This window comes from Mustela erminea, chromosome 2, assembly GCF_009829155.1.
Source record: "Mustela erminea isolate mMusErm1 chromosome 2, mMusErm1.Pri, whole genome shotgun sequence".
NCBI lineage: Eukaryota > Metazoa > Chordata > Mammalia > Carnivora > Mustelidae > Mustela > Mustela erminea.
Genome location: NC_045615.1, coordinates 60,552,857 through 60,576,164, shown reverse-complemented (window position 1 = coordinate 60,576,164; position 23,308 = coordinate 60,552,857). Strand labels below are relative to the sequence as shown.

The 23,308-nt window shown below is 40.1% G+C and overlaps 1 protein-coding gene across 3 annotated transcripts in view; it reads left to right on the top strand.

Moving 5' to 3' along the window:
* Window positions 1-21,659, top strand: part of MANBA (mannosidase beta) — a 128,128-nt gene extending 106,469 nt beyond the window's left edge. For all 3 annotated transcript variants that reach the window (XM_032333028.1, XM_032333027.1, XM_032333029.1), the window contains 4 exons: window positions 12,872-13,016; window positions 17,212-17,354; window positions 18,214-18,471; window positions 21,005-21,659. In XM_032333028.1, coding sequence (XP_032188919.1) covers window positions 12,872-13,016; window positions 17,212-17,354; window positions 18,214-18,471; window positions 21,005-21,229 — 771 coding nt within the window. In that variant the 3' untranslated portion in view covers window positions 21,230-21,659. The remainder of the gene's footprint in view (window positions 1-12,871; window positions 13,017-17,211; window positions 17,355-18,213; window positions 18,472-21,004) is intronic.
* Window positions 21,660-23,308: the final 1,649 nt, after the last annotated feature.

Below are 23,308 nucleotides of genomic sequence, written 5' to 3'. Positions count from 1 at the left end.
AAATTATAGACTTTTGTAAATTAAGACACCATTAAGAGAGAGCAGTGACAAGCCACAGATTGGGCAGTAGTACGTGCAAAACATGTATCTGATAAAAGATCTGTATTCAAAATAAAGAACTTCTATGAAGTAATAAGAAAAGAATATAACCTTTTAAAAAATGGACAAAAACCTTGAACAGGCACTTCATCAAAGAAGATACCCAGTGTTCGGTAAATATGTGAAAATGTGTTCAGTTTCATTCTCAATCAAGGAAATGCAAATTAAAATCATGCTAGAGTATACACTACAAGGTATACAATGTCTTTTTAGCACAATGGCTAAAATTAAGTAGATTGACAATGCCAACTGTTGGTGACGATATGCGACAGCTGGAACTTGTAGACATTGTTAGTAGGAATAGAAATTTGTTTAACCACTTTGGAAAATTTTATGGCACTTTCTATCCAAGCTAAACATTTGCTTCCTCTTTGAATCAGCATTTCTACTCCAAGCTATGTACCCAAGAAAAATGAGTGCATATGTCTGCCAACAGACATCTAAAATAATGTTCATACCAGCTTTATTCATAATAGCCCCAAACTGAAAACAGCCTAGATGTTCTTTAACAGAGGAATTTATAAACTGTGGTGTACTTACATCATGGAATATTCCATAGCAATACAAAAGAATGAACTGCTGATATCAGCATCAACTTGGATGAATCTCACAAACATTGTGTTGAGCAAAAGAAACATTGAAGTTTTAGTTATAGACAAAATGAATCAGCATGATGGAGAGCAAATTAGTGATCACCACTCTTGTGGAGGGGATAGTGAATTATGGTTAGACATGGGTATTAGGAGACTCTCCAGAGTGCCAAAAAAAGCCTTATGTCTTGATCTGGGTGCTGGTACATGGTGTATACACATGATAAAATTCACTGAGGTGTACACTTAAAATCTCTGCATATTACCTTATCACCTTATTGGATTTTTTAAAATATTATTTATTCATCTGAGAGAGAGAGATGGGAGGGCACAAGCAAGGCGAGACAGAGGAAGATGGAGAAGTAGGCTCCCCGCTGATCTGAGAGCCTGACATGGGGCTGGATCCCAGGACCCTGGAATCACGACCTGAGCCGAAGGCAGATGCTTAATGACTGAGCCACCCAGGTGCCCCTGGATTATTTTTAAAACAGCTCTATTGAGATATAATTGACACGCCATAAGATTCACTCATTTTAAGTATACAATTAAGTGATTCTTAGAATATTTATTGAATAATGCAACCATGACTATAACCCAATTTTAGAACATTTCTCAGATCCCCAGAAGGTCCCTTGTGTCCATTTGCAGTTACTCTCCTTTCTCACCTTCCGCTGCAGGTAAACACTAATCTGCTTTCTGTCTGTGTAGATTTTACTTTTCTCAATATTTCATGTAACTACAATGTGTGATGTTTTGCATCTGGCTTCTTTCACCTAGCATAATGTTTTTGAAGTGTTTCCATGTTGTAGCAAATACACGTACTTATTCCTCTTTTTTGCTGAATAGTATCCGGTTGTAATGGATGTACCATATTTCACATATCCATTCATCTGTTGGTGCACATTTGGATTATTACCAGTTTTTGACTATTATGAATCATACCACCATGAATATTAGCATACAGATCTTTGTACATATCTTCATTTCCTTTGAGTTGAAATATATATGTGAAATTGCTGAATTATATGGTAAATTTAAATTTATGTTTAAAGTAAGAAACTATTGAGCTGAATTTTAGGTAATATTTTCTTCTTAATGTTTCCATTTACTCTCTCTGTTTGTCACTTTTATCTCATGAACCTGTGAACTACTTGCATGAGTAAGACTATTAAAGCCACCGCTTATTTATCTGATGTTTTTGCCATGATTGTTTCAAGTTCAGAGAGAGAAGGCAGGAGCCTAATCCCAGTCATATGAGTTGATCTGAAATAGACTCAAAGTTTTTGTTAAACATGATCACATTTTAATTTTTGCATCTTAGCACCTAAAAATATGCCAATTTTAATCTAAACTCATGCCTACTCACATCAGTTTTCTCCTATATAAAAACAAAAATCTGGATGGAAGCTGAAGCAGAAAACTGGAAGCCAAAAGAATACCCTTTTTTAGAAGGTGATAAACTAATAAAGAGGATTTAATGTTTTAACCATAAGCTTATCAGTTAGGGAAGCTTTGCCAGTGTGATGTATAATTTATGAACCTACCTCACAGAAAGCAAATTAAAAGATAAAATTGAGGGCGCCTGGGTGGCTCAGTGGGTTAAGCCGCTGCCTTCGGCTCAGGTCATGATCTCAGGTTCCTGGAATCGAGTCCCGCATCGGGCTCTCTGCTCAGCAGGGAGCCTGCTTCCCTCTCTCTCTCTCTGCCTGCCTCTCCATCTACTTGTGATTTCTCTCTGTCAAATAAATAAATAAATAAAATCTTTAAAAAAAAAAAAAAAGATAAAATTGATATCTGTCCCTTTTATCGTTGAAGTTCATCTTATTAGCTTTTCATAGCCAATATTCTATCAAAATGCCTCAGTTTTGATATATGAACTAGGACGATCCTCATTCCTGTGTGTATGTATGTGCGCACACATGGGAACCTTTTCAGCTGTTGTTTTTCATGCTGGCTGCCCTCTTCCCAGCTGCTCATTTTATTACTGTTACTTTATTCTATTTCCTCAAAACAAAGCACTCACAAAAATAATTGTTCTTTCTGAACTCATTAGCATTAGTGGTATGTAGTTAGGAGCTGATGATACAAGTGGAATTATTTGTTGCTGGTTTTGTTGGTGATGGCTTTCATCTGATAGTTTAGCACTGGTGTCTTATCAGGCATTGGCTTGGAATTGGATTGTGTTAGTTCTCCCCTAGAACTTCAGTTGTACTAGATGGGATCTGAGATGAAAAAAAAATCAGAATTAGGATTTTTGTTTGTTTTTAGTGTTGGATTTTCTTTTTTTTTTTTAAAGATTTTATTTATTTATTTGACAGAGAGAAATCACAAGTAGGCAGAGAGGCAGGCAGAGAGAGAGAGAGAGGGAAGCAGGCTCCCCGCTGAGCAGAGAGCCCGATGCGGGACTCGATCCCAGGACCCTGAGATCATGACCTGAGCTGAAGGCAGCGGCTTAATCCACTGAGCCACCCAGGCGCCCTAGTGTTGGATTTGCTTGACGGAAATACAGACAGGAAATGTTAAAAGTAAAATGTTCTTCTCCTCCTTACTACGTTGATTTTAAACAATCATCTTTGACATGTGCATTAGAAATAAAACTTTTCCTTGGTCTTTTTTTTCTGTTCCTGCCTCCAGCCTCTCTTCTTTTTCTTATTGTCTGTCATACTATTCTGAAGAACAGAGTACCTGCTTGTGTACCACTTCTAAAGATGTTCTGTAAAGCAAGTTTTTGCAACTTTCAAAAATATTTTGGCTGAGAAGGTGGTGCAGTAAGTTTCTTCACATTTAGATCTTTTCCTGTCTTTTCCTTATCTTATAACAGCAAAAGTATCCCTCTCGGTTTTAACTTCCTTAATTCTTCTAATAACTCCAAAATAATCTTGCCTCACCTTTCATTCTCCTGCGTTATCCTGTTATATTGTATTCCAAATAGCCTACTTACCCAGGCACACTCTCTTAAGCTGGGTTGCACAGGCTCACTGATTAGTTTGAGGACTGTCTATACTAACACATTTAATTTTGATCAATTTAATCTGCCAGTATGGTCTCTTCACTAGCCACTTAAAGAGGAAGCTGGGCTATTTTTATTAACCCCTTAGCTTATAGCTCCCTCTAGTGCCTCCATTTATTCCTCACATATGTATTAAGCATGTAGTGAAGGCTAGATACTTGGGGATGTCCTTAAGAGATACATATTCTTTAGGGGTCCATTTTATCTTCCTGTTGCGTGTAACTTGATCACAACAACAACAATGACAACAACAAACAGACTATGTTGTAGGCCCAGGTGTTGATGATACTCGCTACCTTGGAATGGTTATTTGTTTGGTAAGCAGCACCAAGATTTGATAGAAGATAAAGTCTGTGCTGAGCTCTTAAGATGGATGGGGTGAGTAAAGGAGGGGAATGATTAATAGAGTACATTACACACTAATGTAGTATATTTATATGCAACATGTAATTTAGCAGTCAAGCAGACAGTCAGCATTCTTTGGGTGTCTACCAAATGGCTGGCCCTGGGCCACGAGATGCATTGTATATCTTCTCACATAATTCTGACATCATCTCCAGACATCTGTGTTTCTGTTTTAATTTTATGTTTGAGTAAACAGGCTCAGAAAGGTTAAGTATTCTTTCCAAGTTCTCAGGCAATGATTGGAGCAAGTTTCTGCCTTTTAAACTATAGTATTTTATCCTTTCACAGTTGAGATAAGGGAAATTCTATAACTACTGAGGTTGCATTTTATCAATTTGCAGCACTTAAGTAAAGCAGACATCAGAAATTTGGCACATTAAAAGAGGCCTCTTTGGAACAATAGAGAAAATCAACAAAACCAAAAAGTTAGTTCTTTGAAATGAGCAACAAAATTGAAAAAACTGTAGCTAGACTGGCCAAGAAAAAAAAAAAAGAGAGAAGATTCCAATTACTAAATCAAGAATGAAAGAAGGAACACTACTGTTGACCTTAAATAAATAAAAAGGGTAAGTAAATATGTGAGAAAATATGTGAATAATTGTATGACAATAAGTCATTTAACCTAGATGAAATGGCAAATTCATAGAAAGACACAAACAATGAAAATTGACTCAAGAAGAAATAGAAAATCTAAGTAGATCTATCAAGATGGCTTCACTAGTGAATTCTAAAAAATACTTAAAGAAGAATTAACACCATCTTTCACAAATTCTTCCCAAAATACAGAAGAGGGGAAAGTACTTCGTAACTCATTCTGTGAAGCCATTTTTATTCTGATACTAAAAGCAGACAAAGACATATTAAAAAAAGCAAACCAGAGACTAAGATCTTCTATGAATATAGACAAAAAGAAATCCTCAACAAAATACTAATAATTCAAAACCAGCAGCATATAAAAAGGTTTATAAATTATAATCAAGTGGGATTTACCCAGAATGTAAGATTGGTTCAACATACCAAAGTCAGTCAGTATAATACACCATATTAATAGACTAAAAGAGAAATAATTACATTATCATTTCAATAGATGAAGAAAAAGCATTAGAAAAAATACAGTACCCTTTTGTGATTAAAAAAAAAAAATTGACAAGCTAGAACAAGAAGGGATTTCCTCAACATGATAAGAGCACCTGTGAAGAACCTATAGCCAATATCATACTGTGAATAGTGAAAAACAGAGAGTTTTCTCCCAAGATCAAGAAAAAAACAAGGGTACCTGCTCTTGCAACTTCCATTCAACATTGCATTGGAGATTCTAGTCAAAACATTTAGGCCAGGAAATCATAAAATTGGAAAGGAAGGTGTAACACTTTCTCTTTGCAGATGACATGATTTTATATATAGGAAAGCTTCAAAAATCCACCTAAAAAACTGTGAGAGGGTGCCTGGGTCGCTCAGTGGGTTGAGGCCTCTGCCTTCTGCTCAGGTCATGATCCCAGGGTCCTGGGATAGAGCCTCGCATCGGGCTCTCTGCCAAGCAGGGAGCCTTCTTCCTCCTCTCTCTCTGCCTGCCTCTCTGTCTACTTGCGCTATCTGGCAAATAAATAAAATCTTTAAAAAAAAGTAAAAAACCTGTGAGAGCTAATAAGTTAATTGAGCAACTTTATAGGATGTAAGATCAATATACAAATGTCAGCTGTTTTCTAAGCATGAACTATTTTAAAATGAAACTAAATAATAACATTTATAATAGTATCAAAAAGAATAAAATATTTTAGAATATACAGATACATATATAGAGATGCAGGACTTGCACTGTGAAAATTATAAAACATTATTGAGGGAAATTAAAGAAATGGAAAGACATGGATTGGAAGACTTAATATTATTAAGATGGCAGGACTCCCCAAAGTGATCCACAGATTCAACATAATCCCTATCAAAATTCCTATTACCATTTTCAGAGAAATGAGAAAAATGATTCTAAAATTCATATGGAAATGCAAGGCACCCAGAATAGTCAGAATATCTGGAAAAAAACAAATTTGGAAGTGTTACACATCCTACTTTCAAAACTTAACTACAAACCTACAGTAATCAAGATAGTGTGCTATCGACCTAAGGCCAGACGTATAGATTGACTGAACAGAATTGGGAGTCCAGAAATAAACACATAAGTCTATGGTCAACTGATTTTTTACAAGGGTGCCAAGATAACAAAATGGAAAAAAATAGTGCTTTGAACAAATGGTATCGGAACAGTGGATATCCACATGTAAAAAAAATGAATTTGGACCCCTACCTTGTACCATATATAAGAATTAACTTAAAATGAACCAAAGATCTAACTGTTAATACTAAAGTCATAAAACTCTTAGAAGAAAAAGTAGATGTAAATCTTTGTGAATTTTGATTTGACAACAGTTCCTTAGATTTGACACTTAAAATACAAGCAACCAATGAAAAAATAGACAAATTGAACTTCATCAAAATTAGAAACTGTGTATCAGAGGCCAATATGTCACAAAAGTGAAAGGATAATCCACAGAATGGGAGAAGACTTTTGAGTCATATATGTAAGGAGGATCTAACGTCCATAATATATTTAAAAACTCTTACAATTCAATAATGAAAAGGATACCCCAATTAAAAAAACGGGCAAAAGATTTGAGTAATCATTTCTCCAAAGAAAATGACCAATAAGTACCACGAAAATATCCTTAACATCATTAGTCACTAGGGAAATACAGATCAAAACCCACAAAGAGATACTACCTACACCTTTCTCAAAAAATTAAACATAGAATTACCATAGAACTCTGAAATTCAGGCGCCTGGGTGGCTCAGTGGGTTAAGCCTTGCCTTTCTGCTCGTGTCATGGTCTCAGGGTCCTGGGATCGAGCCCTGCATTGGGCTTTCTGCTCGCGGGGAGCCTGCTTCCCCCTCCCTCTCTGCCTGCCTCTTTGCCTACTTAGGAGCTCTCTCTCTTTGTCAAATAAACAAATAAAATCTTAAAAAAAAAACCCTGAAATTCTACTTCAAGGTATATTTGAGAATATTGAAAACGTGTTCACACAAAAACTTGTGCACAAATGTTCATAGCATTTTTCATAGCCAACAAGCTAAAGCAATCCAAATGTTTACCAACTCAGGAATAGAGAAACAAAATGTGGCATACCTATATAATGAAATATTATTCAGCAATAGAAAGGAATGGAATATGAATATATAATACAACATGAATGAACCTCAAAAACATTATTCTGAGTAAAGGAAACCAGTGACAAAGGGCGTATATTATCTCGTTCCACTTAACATGAAATGTCCAGAATAGGCAAGTCCAAAAAGACAAAGTAGATGAGTGATTTCTGGATACAGAGGAGAGGGGAGAATGAGGAGTTGCTGTTAACTAGTACAGTATGGTGTTTCCTGTTGGAGTGGTAACATTCTGGAATTAGGTAGGGGTAAGAGTACACAACCTGTGATTATACTAAAAGCCAATGAATTGGATATTACAAGGGTGAATTGTATGGTATGAATTTTATCAGTTTGAAACATGGCTTTATTAGGAGAGTCTTAGTGTCGAATAATTTTAAGTAAATAAATAATATAAATTATTCTGTCAGCAGGGCGTAGTCACATGGCTATGCCTAGTTCCAAGGGTCAGGGGTGTGATTCTGGAGAATGTAGCCCACCTGTAGCTCTGTGACTCTGGAGGACAGGGATGGTAGGTTTTTATAAACAGCTAGCAATCTCCATCACAGTGGCAAAACTGGAATTGGAACCTAGGTCTTGGTATCCTGGTCTAATTTCTTTTTACCCTACCATCTGTTTCTCCAAGGAGACTGATTTCATAAGTGTAATCAAGCAAGCTGCTGAAAATAGACTTTTTTGAAACTAAAATAAGATTTGTCTGCTAACAGTGGGACTTAGAAGCCTAGGAAATGACTAAGCATTTATTCTTCTTATATGTAGAGATTGTCCTCTTTAGGGAAGGATGCATGAGTGTATAAATACAGGTATAATTTTTAAAGGGAAAGAGGCAGTTGTAGAGATTTTCCAGGGAAATGGGGTTCTACAACATCCCTTTAAGGAGGATAGTGGGCAGTGACCTTCTGCATTTTTATGAACAAATACATCATTCATTAGCCCTAATTGGCACCTACTGGTTTGGGTAAACCCGGATCCCTGATATTGGCATGGCACTATCTGTCTGTGGAGTATGCTGCACTGTGCTGGAGCCCGGAGTGTTCAAAGAGCCTTGATTATCCTCCTTCCCACTAAGTTCAGCTATGACAAGTTCCTAGTTAGGGCTTGCCTCATGTCCTTTTCCTTTCATTGCTAGCAAGGGGTAGGAATCCTGTATGCATGTAAAAAAAAAAAAAAGTTTAAAAATTCTAAAAGATTATTAATACTTCCCTATTAAACCAGGAAAGATAAATTACAGTGAGATTGTTAGAACAGATATAAAGGTATCTTGCAAGTAGTTAGAACAGAAAGATATCTTGCAAGTAGTTCTGAAAATTGAAATAGAGACTTAAAACTCAAATGTTTGTGTGGGCTAGGAAGGTAATTTAAGTGGATAGGAGTATGATTATTGGGAATTGTGACAAAACCGAACTATAGGCCCTGACTTAAGACATTAAGCAACATTCAAACAATAAAGAGACAAAAAACCCACCTAAAAACAAAAACAAAAACAACAAGAAACCAAAAAACTGCCTACCTCTGGGGGCCAGTTAAAATCTGTATGGGCAAAGTTCAGCCTGGAGGTCACCAGTTTATAGCAGCCTCTTGATTAGAACCTAATATAGCATTATGCAGCGAGGAGTTTAATGTTTGTCATCTATTATTACCAAAAGAAGCAACACAAGAACATACAATGTTTTTAGCTCTTGCATTGAAAGAAAAAACTGGAAACCATTCAAATGCCTAATAATTGGAGAATAATGAATCACACTGTGGTAATAACTGTGTAACCATTTAAAGCACAGAGATGCTAGCAAGTGCCAGGGCATGAAAATGTACTCATGTGAAAACTAAGAACAGAACACTAAATGTATATGCTACAATATGTGTTCACAAAGATTGGAAAAGAATTTGGAGCAATATAAATAATTTGATGTTCATGAGATTTTTTTTTTTTTTTCCTGAAAAGAAGCTTAAATGAAGAAAAAGAAAATGCAGTCACCTCTACTAAGGCCATCAGTAAAATATATAGTTGTCTTCTGGATTAGATCCAGCTAAGCAGAAGCATGACTATTTCATAGAGTATGGCTTTGTCCATTTTCATTTCCGCCTGAAAGAGATAACTTAATTTCCTACTCTGATACACACTGGTATTTTGTTCCCACCTCAGAACAGAGGTTATTTTTTTCCGATTCGCCCTACTTTATAAATGTGGATCCAAGGATAGTGATTCTGGTCCCAGACTTTATGAATGACACCCGTCCTTCCACACCACTTATGAGTTGACAGTGACCCAAGTCTCTGGGGGTAATAGCAGAATGTTGCAGGTTCTTTGGCTTCTTTGGTATATCTAGATTTCAGGGATACTTCAGGTACGGGGAGTTCCAGGATTGTGGGCTGGCACCTAAGGTGGATTGTCCATGGTGGTTGCCATTGGATGCTTGTTCTCAGCTTGTCAGGGCTGGACCCACCATTTCTGGAATGTTTGGTGACTAGAATTCCTCTCCTCCTGTGATTACTCACCAGTCCGATGGGGACTTCTCAGCTGCTTCTCTCATGCTCACTCCACACACAGTCTATAAAGCAATGGTTGTTTTTCAGGAAACTCTGGATGAGAACTGAGATTTCTTCTTGTTCAGGGTCGTGGATATGTGTGCAATGGAGGCAGAGACTATCGTTGGCTTGATTTTGTGCCATAGGCCCAATTTAGCTTGGTTTGTGGGGGCGTTATATGAAGGCTCAGGATGATATAAATGAGTTCAGAGATAAGATCTTTTAAACAACTGTAAAGGTTGTTTCCATGCTGATATAAGGTAAAGATCTCTAGTGGGCATGGATGATGGTGTCCTAGAATCTGTTCCTACTGAGATTTCCACTTTGGGCCTGCTTCATCTTCACTGAATTTTCTAGAAGTTGCTCCACAACACTGATTTTGTACCATAACTCAACATATGTGAATGCTTACTAAGGGACTTAATTTCTCTGTGCCTACCTATCTAGGCCTAGAAGTAAATAAATCTCTCTCTCTCTCTTTTAGTTTGGACAAGATTGGTATTTTTACAAGGAACTTGGCTAGAGATTTCTGAGTATAATTGCAGATTGGCTTGACTAACACATCAGATTTCATAGGTCTGTTTTTCTGTTTCATTCCCTCTGACTTAGTGTCGGACTAATATATGCCGAGTGTATCTTGTGGTCATTTTCAGTTGGCACCATTGCCACTCCGTCTGTGAGATTCTTAATTTCTTTAGAGTGTATTCGCTGTTCTCGTTGCTGTGGTCCCCGTGGTCTGGTTCTTGAATGATGACATTTCTCTATCTGCTCACAGCTGGTATCATCTCTTGCTGGGGTGGTTTTCATAGCTTTCTGAAGGGTCGCCCTAATCCCACTGTAAACCCCCAGCCCCACCGCACCTCTGTTTCTCCGTTTGGTCAGCAGCATCTTCTTCGGGAAAGTGAATCTGGTCCTTTCACCCCTTGAGCTTACGGTTGCCTCTAGGACACACATCAGAACCTTCCCAGATCTGATCCCTGCATCTTACTGGCCTCCCTTCCACTGCTCCTGGCTCTCTGTGCCTTCAATTCTTCACTTGAATTTTCTCTGCTCAACGCACATGTCCTGTCTGGCTGCCAGGTTCTGCCCTCTCCCTTTTTCTCTTTCCTCTTCTCTGAGGCCAATCGTCATTCCTCGGCTAGGCCTGCTTTCCCTATGATCCACACTCCTAACATTGCTCACCCCTCCTACTTAGCACTTATTACTGTTTAGAGTTTACATTCATTTGCGTGACTCTCTCTGATGAAGTCCTGTCTTCTCCACAAGCCAGTAAGCTCCATGAGGGTGCGCTTGTATCTTCTCTGCTGGGAGAGGGGTGGACCGTACCAGCATGTAACACATACTATAGGTACTTATTACATCTTTATTGAATGACCATGATTTCTTCTTGCTTCACTCTTCTGCAATTCTATGGCACCATCTCATATAAGTAAGTCATATCTTCACTTATGACTTTCTCACTAGCCAGCCTAACTCTGTTTAAAGGATCTACCTTTACCTGAGCTCTTCCAGCTTTTAGGAAGTGTCTGGGCTTAGTGTCCTAGAAACCTTATCTGCATCTTCCTTTTCCTTCCTCTGAAAATCCAGGCCTCACTCTAGTGAGGAATCCTTGCAGCACTGACCATCTCTGCAAGGTCTCCTTGGTGACTTCTCCAAACCAGCCTGAGAACCTCTCACTCGTGAGCCTCCCCTACTACAACTCTAAAGGCATGGGATAACAGGGACGCCTGGGTGGTGGTGTAGTCGGGGCCTCCCACTCTTGGTTTTAGCTCAGGTCCTGATCTAAAGTTAGCGGGATCGAGCCCTGCGTCGGACTCTGCACTCAGTTCAGAGTCTGCTTGGGACGGACTCTCCCCTCTGGCTCGCATTCTCCAAATAAAAAAGTAAACTCTTTTGGGGACGCCTGGGTGGCTCAGTTGGTTAAGCAGCTGCCTTCGGCTCAGGTCATGATCCCAGCGTCCTGGGATCGAGTCCCACATCGGGCTCCTTGCTCCGCAGGGAGCCTGCTTCTCCCTCTGACTCTGCCTGGCTCTCTGTCTGCCTGTGCTCGCTCTCGCTCGCGGTTTCTCTGACAAATAAATAAATAAATAAATCTTTTAAAAAAAAAAAAAAAGTAAACTCTTTTAAAAAGCATGTGATAATAGTAGCAACGAAAGGGTGATATTTCAATGATGTTGCCAATAATTAAGAGTCCTATATGAAGTTCTTCAGTGCCTCTTCAGTGGGAATTAAATTCATGGGTCTCATTGCTACAATTTACCATCTGTTCTGCTGTAATGAAGGAGTTACATTCATAAAAAATTTTATGATTATCAGGGTGCCTGGATGGCTCAGTCGGTTAAGTGTCTACCTTCGGCTCAGGTCATGATCCCAGGGTCCTGGGACCCAGCCCCGCATCGGGCTCCCTGCTCAGCGGGGTGTCTGCTTCTCCCTCTCCCACTACCCCTGCTGGGGTTCCCTCTCTCACTATCTCTCTCTCTCTGAAAAATAAACAAAAATCTTAAAAAAAAAATTTACGATTATCAAAAATCACGATATAAGGACAAAGTTGCTTGAGTAGAAAAAAGGGGCTAGGGACTAGACAGTATCAGATGTTATTTTTCCTATAGAACTTTTTTCTAATAAAACTTTGTTCATTAGTAGCTATGAATATATTTATAAAACCCATCACTTTAAAAAAAAATTAGTGTTTGACTACATCTACCATTTATTCTGGAATAATAGTCTGTTTTCCATCATTGCCTTTACTGTCATTAGCAAGGAACCTTTCATACCACCCTGTTTCCTTGATTACCCATAAACAGAACACTAAGACTTCCAAACAAATCAGCTATTATAGACAACCCTTCTGTTATGCTGAGGGTCTAGTTCCAGATCTAGTATGATAATGGTAGACATAATGTTAATCAGAGTCCCTAATTTATCCAACCTGCTTTAAAAAACAGCTCAAACCTGCCATTTTCTCAGACCTGGACACTTAAGCCTAACAATAACTTGTGTGCTTCGGTGTTTTCCCCTGAGTCAGGTGACGCAGGCCCAGTGTGTCAAAATAGAGACTGAATTCTACCGCCGCAGTCGCAGCGAGATAGTGGATGGGCAGGGCTACACCATGGGTGCCCTTTATTGGCAGCTGAATGACATCTGGCAGGCTCCTTCCTGGGCTTCTCTAGGTAAGTGTTGCTGCATTCTTTGCGTCCTTGAGAGAAAGCAACTCCAGGGCAGAGAGGCAGCTGACAAAGCCTCAGGGCCTGAGGATCAGACTAAACTGAGTAGACTCTGGCACCTAAGTGGAGAGGTTCCTCCCACAGCTGGTGAACTGCAGCCACCTCGCCCACCTTCCTGGTCTCTCCAGGAGCCTTGGAGGCTGCCTTATTGGAGTTGTGGGCTGTGCAGAGTCACAAAAGCTGGCTAATGTAGGGTGTAGATGCATGAAGATCTCAGCCATGTGTCTTATAATTATTGCTTATAATTTTGAATTTAATTAGGAGGAATTTCCAGGCAAAAGAAGCATTTACTTAAGCCTCTTTTCCTCTGTTTAGAAGAAGAATTCAGCCAAGTGGAATGCTGGCCCAGCCGAGTGTTAAAATGTTCTTTTTCCGGATTCCCTTTTAGGTTCATAAGGCCATCTTAATTTTTGCTCTGTTTATCTCTCAGGCAAAACATGTGGAGATGGGAAAGGTTATCAGTTCCATCAGTTGGCAACAGAGAGATGACTGGCATGGTACCAGCAGTTTGAATTATTCTATTTTGATATATTTTTAAAAATTAAAGAGTAATGATGAATCTTTGGTGTTCACTAGTGGTGGTTTGAAGCAAAGTACAGTTAATAATGTACACAAGAATTTGGGGGCAAAAGTGAGGCAAGGTCCCACAGTAAAAAAGCCCCTTTGCTGGGTCAGGCTCTTAAACCAGCTGTGTATACAGACCCAAAGGAGTCCATTACCCATGTGCTTTGATCAGTGTGCTGAATCACCTCTTGTGGTAAGTCGGAGTGTCGATCAAGTTTCTCCGAAAACTGTTTAATAACAACACCAACCAGATAAAAGAGTATTGAATGAGAATCAGCTCTAGACTGGGGAGAGTAGCCTTTCTGGGATGCTTAAAACTGGACAAAGAGATATTGTTCAGAGACGCTTGGACTCTGAACCTGCCTTCTTGTCTGTGGATGAGGTTGTGGACTCCTGAAGCAGAGTTTGGTTCGAGAACTGGGAGAACCTAGTCTTTGTTGATCTCACCTTAAATGACTGTACTGCAGATTATTTTAATGAGTTCTTTAGAAAGAGTGAGTAGGGCGCCTGGGTGGCTCGGTGGGTAAGCATCTGCCTTTGGCTCAGGTCATAATCCCAGGGTCCTGAGATGGAGCCCAGCATCGGGCTCCCTGCTCAGCGGGAAGCCTGCTTCTCCCTCCCCTACTCCTCCTGCTTGTGTTCTTTCTCTTGCTGTTTCTCTCTGCCAAATAAATAAAATCTTAAAAAAGAGAGAGAGAAAAGGCGAGTAAAGCCAGAAACAGAAGTTGTGATGGCAGAGCAAGAATTTGTTTTCTAAATTATAATGAAATTTTCAAACCACATTTCCCATCTCAGTGCCTCCATGGAGAGGTTCACCATCTTCTTGTACCTGTTACAGAAAACAGGTGCCAGGGGGAAGGCGTGACATGATATGCTATGTCTGCTCCTGCTCTGGGCAGCCTCATGGCCTCTGTTTAACTCTACTTCGTTGGTTTAATGAATCTGGTGCATCTAGTGTGTGCCAGTGAGGGTGGGGGAACGAATGTGTCTCCTCTTACCACCTGAAAAGGGGATCCTTTAATATACAGGTGGGGATGGGGGAATGTGATCCTTTAAAGGGATCATAGCTGCTTGGAATCTCTAGATTCTTATATATTTCCTTTTAAAAAAACTAGTCTCATTTTTAGTTACAATTTTGCAAATACAGAAATCCTCCTGGGCATTTTATTTTGCTTGGGTCATAAACTTGGACAGGTTGAGAGCTAATAGAAAAGCCAGAAATCACAGAACAACATCTTCAGCTGACTGCAGGATGTTAAATTGGTAGCCATACTTTGGCCCTGATGAGTAACTAGTGTCTGGCCCAGTGAGACCTTGTGCTTCAATGGCTATTCTCCTGTGTTCTGCGTGTGGCCGTGAAGTTGGAACCATGCATGTGAAGTCTCTTCTGTAATGGATATCACACGCGAGCATCTCTAAGTTACCTCAGGTCTGAGCCATCTTCCGTTTATGAGAAAACTTTCCAAATACAGTTAATGTTTGAACAACATGAGGTTGAACTGTGCATGTCCAAGAAGATACAGAGTTTTTGGGTAAAGACAGTACAGTACTATAAATGTATTTCTTCTTCCTTCTGATGTCCTTAATAACATTTTCTTTTCTCTAGCTTGCTTTATGGTGAGAATACAATATATAGTACATATAACGTACAAAATACGTGTTAATTGACCTCTTACTTTATCAGTAAGGCTTGGTCAACAGTAAGCTATTAGTAGTTAAGTTCTGGGGGAGTCAAAAATGTATATGCGGATTTTTAAAAACATACTTTAAAATTTTTATTTTATTATTATTTTTTATATATGCAGATTTTTTTTTTTAAGATTTTATTTATTTATTTGACAGAGAGAGATCACAAGTAGGCAGAGAGGCAGGCAGAGAGAGAGAGAGGAGGAAGCAGGCTCCCTGCTGAGCAGAGAGCCTGATGTGGGACTCGATCCCAGGACCTTGAGATCATGACCTGAGCCGAAGGCAGCGGCTTAACCCACTGAGCCACCCAGGCGCCCGTATATGCAGATTTTTGACTACGCAGGGTTTGGTGCCCCTAAACCCACGTTGTTCAAGGTCAGTGTTGTAAGTGTGAGTTCATTCTACAGGTCTCATATGGAAGGCCTCTCCACCCCTCCCCGCTTGTTGTTTTTTAAGGGGAAATATTAAGAGTTGCAGTTGAAGTGCTGAGACTTGAAATTTTGGAAAACCCGAATAAGTTGGTTCTATCTGAACTTCAAACCACATTTCCCATCTCAACAGCTTACACTGAATTCTGGACATGATACTCCCCACCCCCCACCCCTTCCTCCCACTCTCCCTCCCCACCATCTCTCTGGAAGTTGTTCAGTGATGCAGTGCTTTGTGGGAAAGAGCTTTTTTGAAATAGAGGCATGGTGACATATTTTTCAGTTTGGGGGTTTAGCATCCTAGACTTGCCAACAGGGCACAGAATTCATAGGTTCTCAACAGCTTCTAATTGTATCTGAGCAACTGTCATTAATTATCATCTGTTTGGATGTTCTCCTCGAGTCTGCACTTGCCAGCGGCATTTATGATAATGGTTGTTTTATTTCACTCAGAGCCTTTTGTGCTTATGGGAAAAGGAAGACTTTGAGTTCTAAATAACTCTTTCTGTCACCTTTTAAATTTTTCTTTCCCAAGTGTTTTGTTTATGGTTTTTTTTTTTTAGGTGTACCATACAGTGATTCGACATTTCTATACGTTACGAAATACTCACCATGATAAGTGTAGTCACCATCTGTCACCATACAAAGTTACTACAGTGTTATTGACTATGTTTCCTACAACTCTTATTTTTAAAAAAATTTTTAAAGATTTTATTTATTTATTTGAGAGAGAGTGTGCATGTGAATGGGAGGGGGAGAGGCAAAGAGAAAAAGAAGGGGAGGGTCTCCAGCAGATTCTGCACTGAGCTGCTGAGCATGGACACACACAGCTCAATCTCATGACCCTGAGGCTGAAATCAAGACTTGGTTGCTTAACCAACTAAGCCACCCAGGCACCCCTCTCTATAACGCTTATAAAAAAATATTTATGGTATCTTATACATTTGTAATATTTTCTTATAGCTACTAATATATGGACCACTGGGTGTGTTACATAAACAATGAATCTTGGAACACTGAAAAAATTAAATTAAATTTAAAAAACCCAGTTACTAATATATGTGACATTTTTATGGCCATGTACTGATTTCCCTCTTTATACATATGTAGTGAAAAGGAATATTGGCACATCGAGCTCCCAGAAGCAGAATTATGTATGAGAAAGTGCTGCCTAGAAGTCCTGTCGGGCTCAGAGTCCTGCCTGTGGCATGTTTGCTTTACTACTTGAGCTTCCCTTCCCTTATTGTAAAGGAGATGTGAATGCTCACCTCACCAAGATGTGAGGGTGCCTCCAGGAAAAGGCTTGAATGCCCCGAGACCTCAATGAAATGTGGGTTTGTAACCCTGTTGAGTCTCTCTGCTATGCTCTGTCCCTGGAATCATGACAAGTCAGACAGCTGGACTGTGGGCGAGATGACCCTGCCTGCTTGACCCTGCCCATCTCTTAACTCGCCTGTTTCTAGAGTATGGAGGAAAGTGGAAGATGCTTCATTACTTTGCTCGGCATTTCTTCGCTCCACTGTTGCCCGTGGGTTTTGAGGATCAAGACGTGTTTTTCATCTATGGTGTTTCAGACCTTCACTCTGACTGTAAGGCGAAGCTTACTGTAAGTTGCTTCGAGGTTTTTTTTCTAAGCCAGAGGGAGAGATTTTGCTCATAATTCTTTAGTTATTGGTTATATTTCTTCTGGGAAAAAGAAAAGAGAAATTGATTTGTATCAAAATGTTTCTAGTGCCTGTCGCAGGAAAGGGGCTGTCCTTGGACTCAGAATACCTTTACCTTCAGGGTAAAACTCTGCCATTTATCCCATGACCTTAAGGCTTAATGCCTTGGTGATTCAGTTTCCTCATCTGCGAATATCATATTTTCCCTCATTAGGCAATCCTGAAGGATTTCGATGGGCAGTTGAAAGCAAATTATAAACTGTAAAGTGCCGCTATAACATAAAGTCATATAATCACAAGAAGCTGGAAATAGCCTAAACTTGACAGAAAGGAATCCTTAAAAATGGCTTATTAAAGTGAAAATCTGTAAAAGAATTCTGAACATATATGGAAAAACACTCCTGTATTTAAAACAATGTCGGGCAAAAATAGAGGGTAGAGACTCAGAGTCTCAGGCGGCTGCAGTCTGGAGAACACTGCAGAGAGGTCACGGCTATGGACTCCTGACAGTGCACCGGGTCCTGTGTCTTCCACAGATTACTTAATTTAAATCTCACGTCAGCCGGTGAAGTTGATGCTGTTCTTATTCTCATTTTCCATGTGAAAAAGCAGAGCCTTTGAGAAGCTGAGGAACTTGCTCTCTTATGAGCTCTAGGACTGAGTGGGGTGGGGTTAAACCCAGGATTCATAGGCTCTTAACTAGTTCTGCTATTCAGACTTTCATCTATTATTCTCTTAAAAACAAAACAAAACAAAACAAAACCAAGAATGTTTGTTTTGGCCCTGTCTTGTTTCTCCCAGGTGAAAGTCCACACGTGGAGTTCCCTGGAGCCGGTGTGCTCCTCTGAGACTGACCATTTTGTCCTGAAAGCAGGGAAGGCCGTTCTCCTCTATAAGGAGCCGGTACCCGTATTGTTGGAGAATTGTGGGAATTGTACCCGGCAAAGCTGTGTGGTTTCCTTTTACCTTTCAACTGACAGCCAACTTGGGAGCCCAACCAACTATCACTTCCTGTCCTCACTGAGTGAGAGCGTGGGGCTGCGCAAGGCGTACATCACTGTAAGTACCAGCGGCCTGGGGTCCCCGTTGCCTTGCCAACCTTTCCTGCTCCTGAGCGAAGCACATGGCCTCCTGCATTCTGCAGAATTTCCCCTTGATACTAAGTTTACCTGAGACTTGGGGAATGTTCGTCTCTTCCCACTAGAAGCAAAGACCAAAAGACTTTTTTTTCTATTTCAGTGTTTGTCCGAGCTTAGGGTTCCTGCCACTTCCACTAGCCCTTGGCCCCTCTGAAGTGGGCTTGAGCACAACAGGAAAAGGCTGCATGAGTCATCGCCGCTAACTGCTCCTGCACCATGTCTCAGGCTCTGTCCCCAGGCTTTCCTGCTTCATCCCTGAAGTATCATGTGCCACCCTGACAAGCCAGCAAACCTGAGTAGAGGGGGGACCAGGAATCCCCAGCAGAAGCACTCTGACTTGGAGGGCTTAAGGACAATCGTTTAATTTAGGATATTTAAGAAAAATTTAAGTTTAAGGATTTAAATTTAAGGAAATTAAAAAAAATAAAATTAAAATTTTAATATTTAAACTAAAAATTTAAATTTAAGGAAAGTCCTTAAAACTAAGGAAATTTAAAAAAATATCCCTCTACTCTCTTTGATTTATTGCTTCCAAGTAGCTTAATCATCAAATCTGTAATTGCCAAGAAAAAAATGGAATAACCAGCATGTGTTGTTATAAAATTTGTGCAGCTGGAGAATGTGGAATCTGTCTAGTTGGTTGAAAATCTCTCTTACCCTTTCCCCTACACATGGTGATTGGATGTATTCTCTAAGAAGTTTTATTCTCTATGTTTAATGAAAGTTACATTTGTTTTAGACCTATAAGTCATTGAGAATGCTTCAGTGACAGGGTTTTTGTGTGTGTGTGTGTGTGTGTGTGTGTGTGTGTCTACTTAGAAATAATCATATGAAAACAGTCCTTGAAGTGAAAACACATTTTTCTAATTAATGTGAGATACTCACATAATGAAATATAAGTCATCTGTAACAGCTGATGTGGAGCAGCTGTGAAGGGAATACCATACAATCACACAGCTTCTTTCCAGAAAAATAACAACAATAAAACCAAAAAACTCTGTAGCAGTTCAATTTGCAGGCTCTAGACTTAGGATTTTGAAGTTTTTTTCTCTTTCCTAAACCAGGCCTTCATTACCTTAGAATGAGTGGGTGTGGGAGAGAAGTGGGACTTGTTCCCTTGTCCTGCCTCATTTGGATTTCAGTGAGACTTGCCCTTCCAGAGGGATCTAATAATAGTAATAATAGTTAACATTTTCTGCAGGCTTACCATAGGCCAGACACTCAGGTGTGCTCTCCCCAGCAGGATTCGGGGAAGTTGTTTACCACACCTCCCTGAAGCCAGGCGACAAGCCTGACCCTGGCCTCTGCAGTCCTGTACAGAGATGAGACTTCAGATGGGAAGCAGGCAGTAAGAGGAAGCAGGCCCCAGTACCCCTTCTGGCTTTGGCCGGGGAGCAGCAGTAGCCAAAGCTTCCCTGGCAGACTTGCAGGGGGACTGGGGCCCGCCATGGGAATTGCATGCCTGTGACTGCCATAGGGTCTTCACTGAACCCCTGGGCGGCATGGTTTGGGAATTTAACATCTAGCTTCAGATCTGAATCCAAAGAGATACCTGATACACCTTATGAAGTGTCTGTGCTGTTTCCTCCAAAGTACATTTTTTTGTTTATAACTCAAAACCCCGCATGATGTGTAAGTCCAAAATTACATACAGTAAAAATTGCACCTTGGAATTCTCTATGCCACACATCACGTCCAACGTCACACCTACGGTGTGGCATGTCTGCATGTTGAGGTGTCACCTTTTGTGTCAGGTGAGGCTTTAAATACCAGATCACTCTCAGCAGCGTGCTCGCTCGCACTGAAAGAACCTCACAAACGCCAACCCTCTGGGGCACCACCCAACCTAGCCTCTCCTCAGTATGCACTAACTGGCTAGTGAACGACAGGGCTTAAATTACACTTGCCTTTGCTGATACTGTGTGGGATTTGCACATGTTAAAAGTGCTAATAACGTGACTTTCTGGTATTATGCAGCAAAAGAGAGGAGGCTCTAACGGTAGAGCTTTTGTAAATGCCTGGCAGGCAGCTGTCTAGATTGCTGGATCTTTCTAGAACAAGCTTCCTGGTGGTGCTAACTCCACCATACATCCTGAGAAAGTCATCGAAACTTCCCGGCCCTTATGCCAAAATGTTCCTCTCTTGATCCCCTGAGAAAAGCTGTGAGAGATAATAAAGCTTTGAGCTTCTTGTGAAATATCCTCCTTAATCATTAGAGACTGACATATTTTACACTTAGCTGGAGATTACCATTTGGTAATTTTCCACAGCCTCAAATAAATGTCCTTTGTTTTTTGGTATTAGACAGTGCACAGAGTATGAGACTTCGACAGCGGAGCCAAAGCTGTAAGAGACACGCTCCTTGTTGGCCCACATACACATTCTGATAGGCATTGTGGGTAGAATAAATAGGTCTCCCCTCATCGTTCACTTAATTTATCTTTTTCTTTCAGGCCATCATCTCTCAGCAAGGTGACACATTCGCTTTTGATCTGGAAACCTCCGCTGTTGCTCCTTTTGTTTGGTTAGATGTAGGAAGCATCCCCGGGAGATTCAGTGACAACGGTTTCCTTATGACTGAAGAGACACGGACTGTGTTATTTTACCCTTGGAAACCCACCAGCAAGAGCGAACTGGAGCAGTCTCTTCGTGTGACTTCCCTGATGGATATTTACTGAGGGGTTGCAGGTGGTATTTTTAGCAGACCCTGGAATAAAGCCTTTCTAAGGCACCGTCTGGAGCTGAAGACACCCAGACACAAGTTGAAGAAGCTGGAAAGTGTTTCTGCCTGCCTCCACCTGTCTGATTCATGACTCTGAAGAGTTTGTCCAGTGTGTTATGTCAGGGAAGGTTGTTTACTCCGGTGATATCCTCCAACAAGGCCATGGTTCGGCGTTCTTCAGCCTGTGCCAGGCCTGTGATTTTAGCCCTCCCCCCACAGCTCTGGCACCGTGTGACCCAGTTATAACCCAACCACTCTTCCTACCCAGAAAAGGAAGTCCACTCATAAAGTCCTGTCAGGGAATCACAGGAACATGACGACTGCAGTATCTGTGGAGCCAAATTGGAAGGCTATGAGGTTCGTGTAAGCCTCTCAGAGTTAGCCTTGAAAAATAGTGAATAATCAAAATGAAGCTGCTTTGTTATTATTCCCTGAGGAAATGGAGGTTCAGCTGGTACAATAGAAGGTTCTGGATAGTAGCCGTATTGGTTGTCGGAAAGTTTGGGGAGTTGATTGTTGCCGTTTGATTACTTTTTTGGATAAGATTCTCTTTTCATTTGTGGGTTTTGTTACAAAGTATCGTTTTGACTGGGGAACCTGGCTGGCTTAGTCTGTTAAGCATCTGACTCTTGATTTCAGCTCAGGTAATGATCTTAGGTTCCTGGGACTGAGCCCTGAGTCAGGCTCTCCACTGGGTGTGAAGCCTGCTTAGGATTCTCTCTCTCCCTCTCCCTCTGCCCTTCCCCACATCTCTCCCTCTCTCAAAAAAAAAATTTTTTTTTGACAGTAACAGCTTTTTTCAAAGTCTATTTAGAGTGATCCTCCTTTGAAAAATAAGCTCACATTGAAATGGACATCTCTGTGGTCACTCTGAAGATTCTTGAGTGTCCTAACATAAGTTGTTACCCATAATTATGTGTGGGTTGTAGATGTGGCAAAATCCAATGTACTTCCCAATTCGAAAGCCGTGAATTAGATTTATATTTGTTGACTCTGGCAGCAAAGTGTATTTCTTTTAGCTTGGGTTTAAATCAGTTTTACTGGACGACTGGGTGGTTCAGTCAGTTAGGTGTCTGCCTTCAGCTCAGGTCATGATCCCAGGGTCCTGGGATCAAGTCCTGTATTGGTCTTGCTCAGCGGGAAGCCTGCTTCTCCCTTTGCCTCTCCGTTTGTGCTCTCTCTCTCTCTCTAACAAATAAACAAAAAGATCTTTTTAAAAATAAGTCATTTTTATTAATATTGATTAATTGTAAGTTGCTATAAAATTATTTTATTATATATGATCATGTTTATAAATTATATTCATAATGAAGCCATTGGGGCAAAATGTTAATGGGTGGAGGTGTGCAAGAATTCTTTTCTACTGCTTTTGCAACCTTTCTATAAGTTTAAAATGATCAAAAAATAAAAGTTATATAGATTGCATTAACAGTGTGATGTTTCATCTGTGGCTTGTTTAATCATTCCAGAAACATTCATTTGTGTCCATTTGTGTGCTGGGCATTGATTTTCCCTTTTATTCTGCTTTCTAAGAAACCTAGGTTAAGGTACTTGAGTGGTTTTCCCTGGGAAGAATCGTGTAATTGGTTATGGAATGGAGTGGCAATGAGAGTTTGACTTGAAAATCAAGCCTAATTAGATATAGATTTGGTTTTAAACCTGAGAAGGTTTAGGTCATGATTCATTGACTAAAATGGCAATAAATGCAGGTGATCCAGGCCTCTCTTCAGTATCTAAGAGCTTCCTCATCTTATGTGTTCAGCTATTTCAATGTTTATAAAAGTCTTATGAAAGCCTGGAGCTTGGGGATGCATCTTAGAAGATTTTTACTTAATAAATATATAATTTTCTTGTCAATGTTGAAAATTCTGTCTCCATTAAACTAGAGAATTTTCTAGGCCAGGCACCCTGTGAGGTGGGCTTTGGAATTGATGGACCAGAATTTATATCACAATTCTGCCTTTACCAGCTCTTAATCAAGTTATTTCACTTCTGTGTTCAGTTTTGTGATGGTGAAATGGAAATAAATACAATG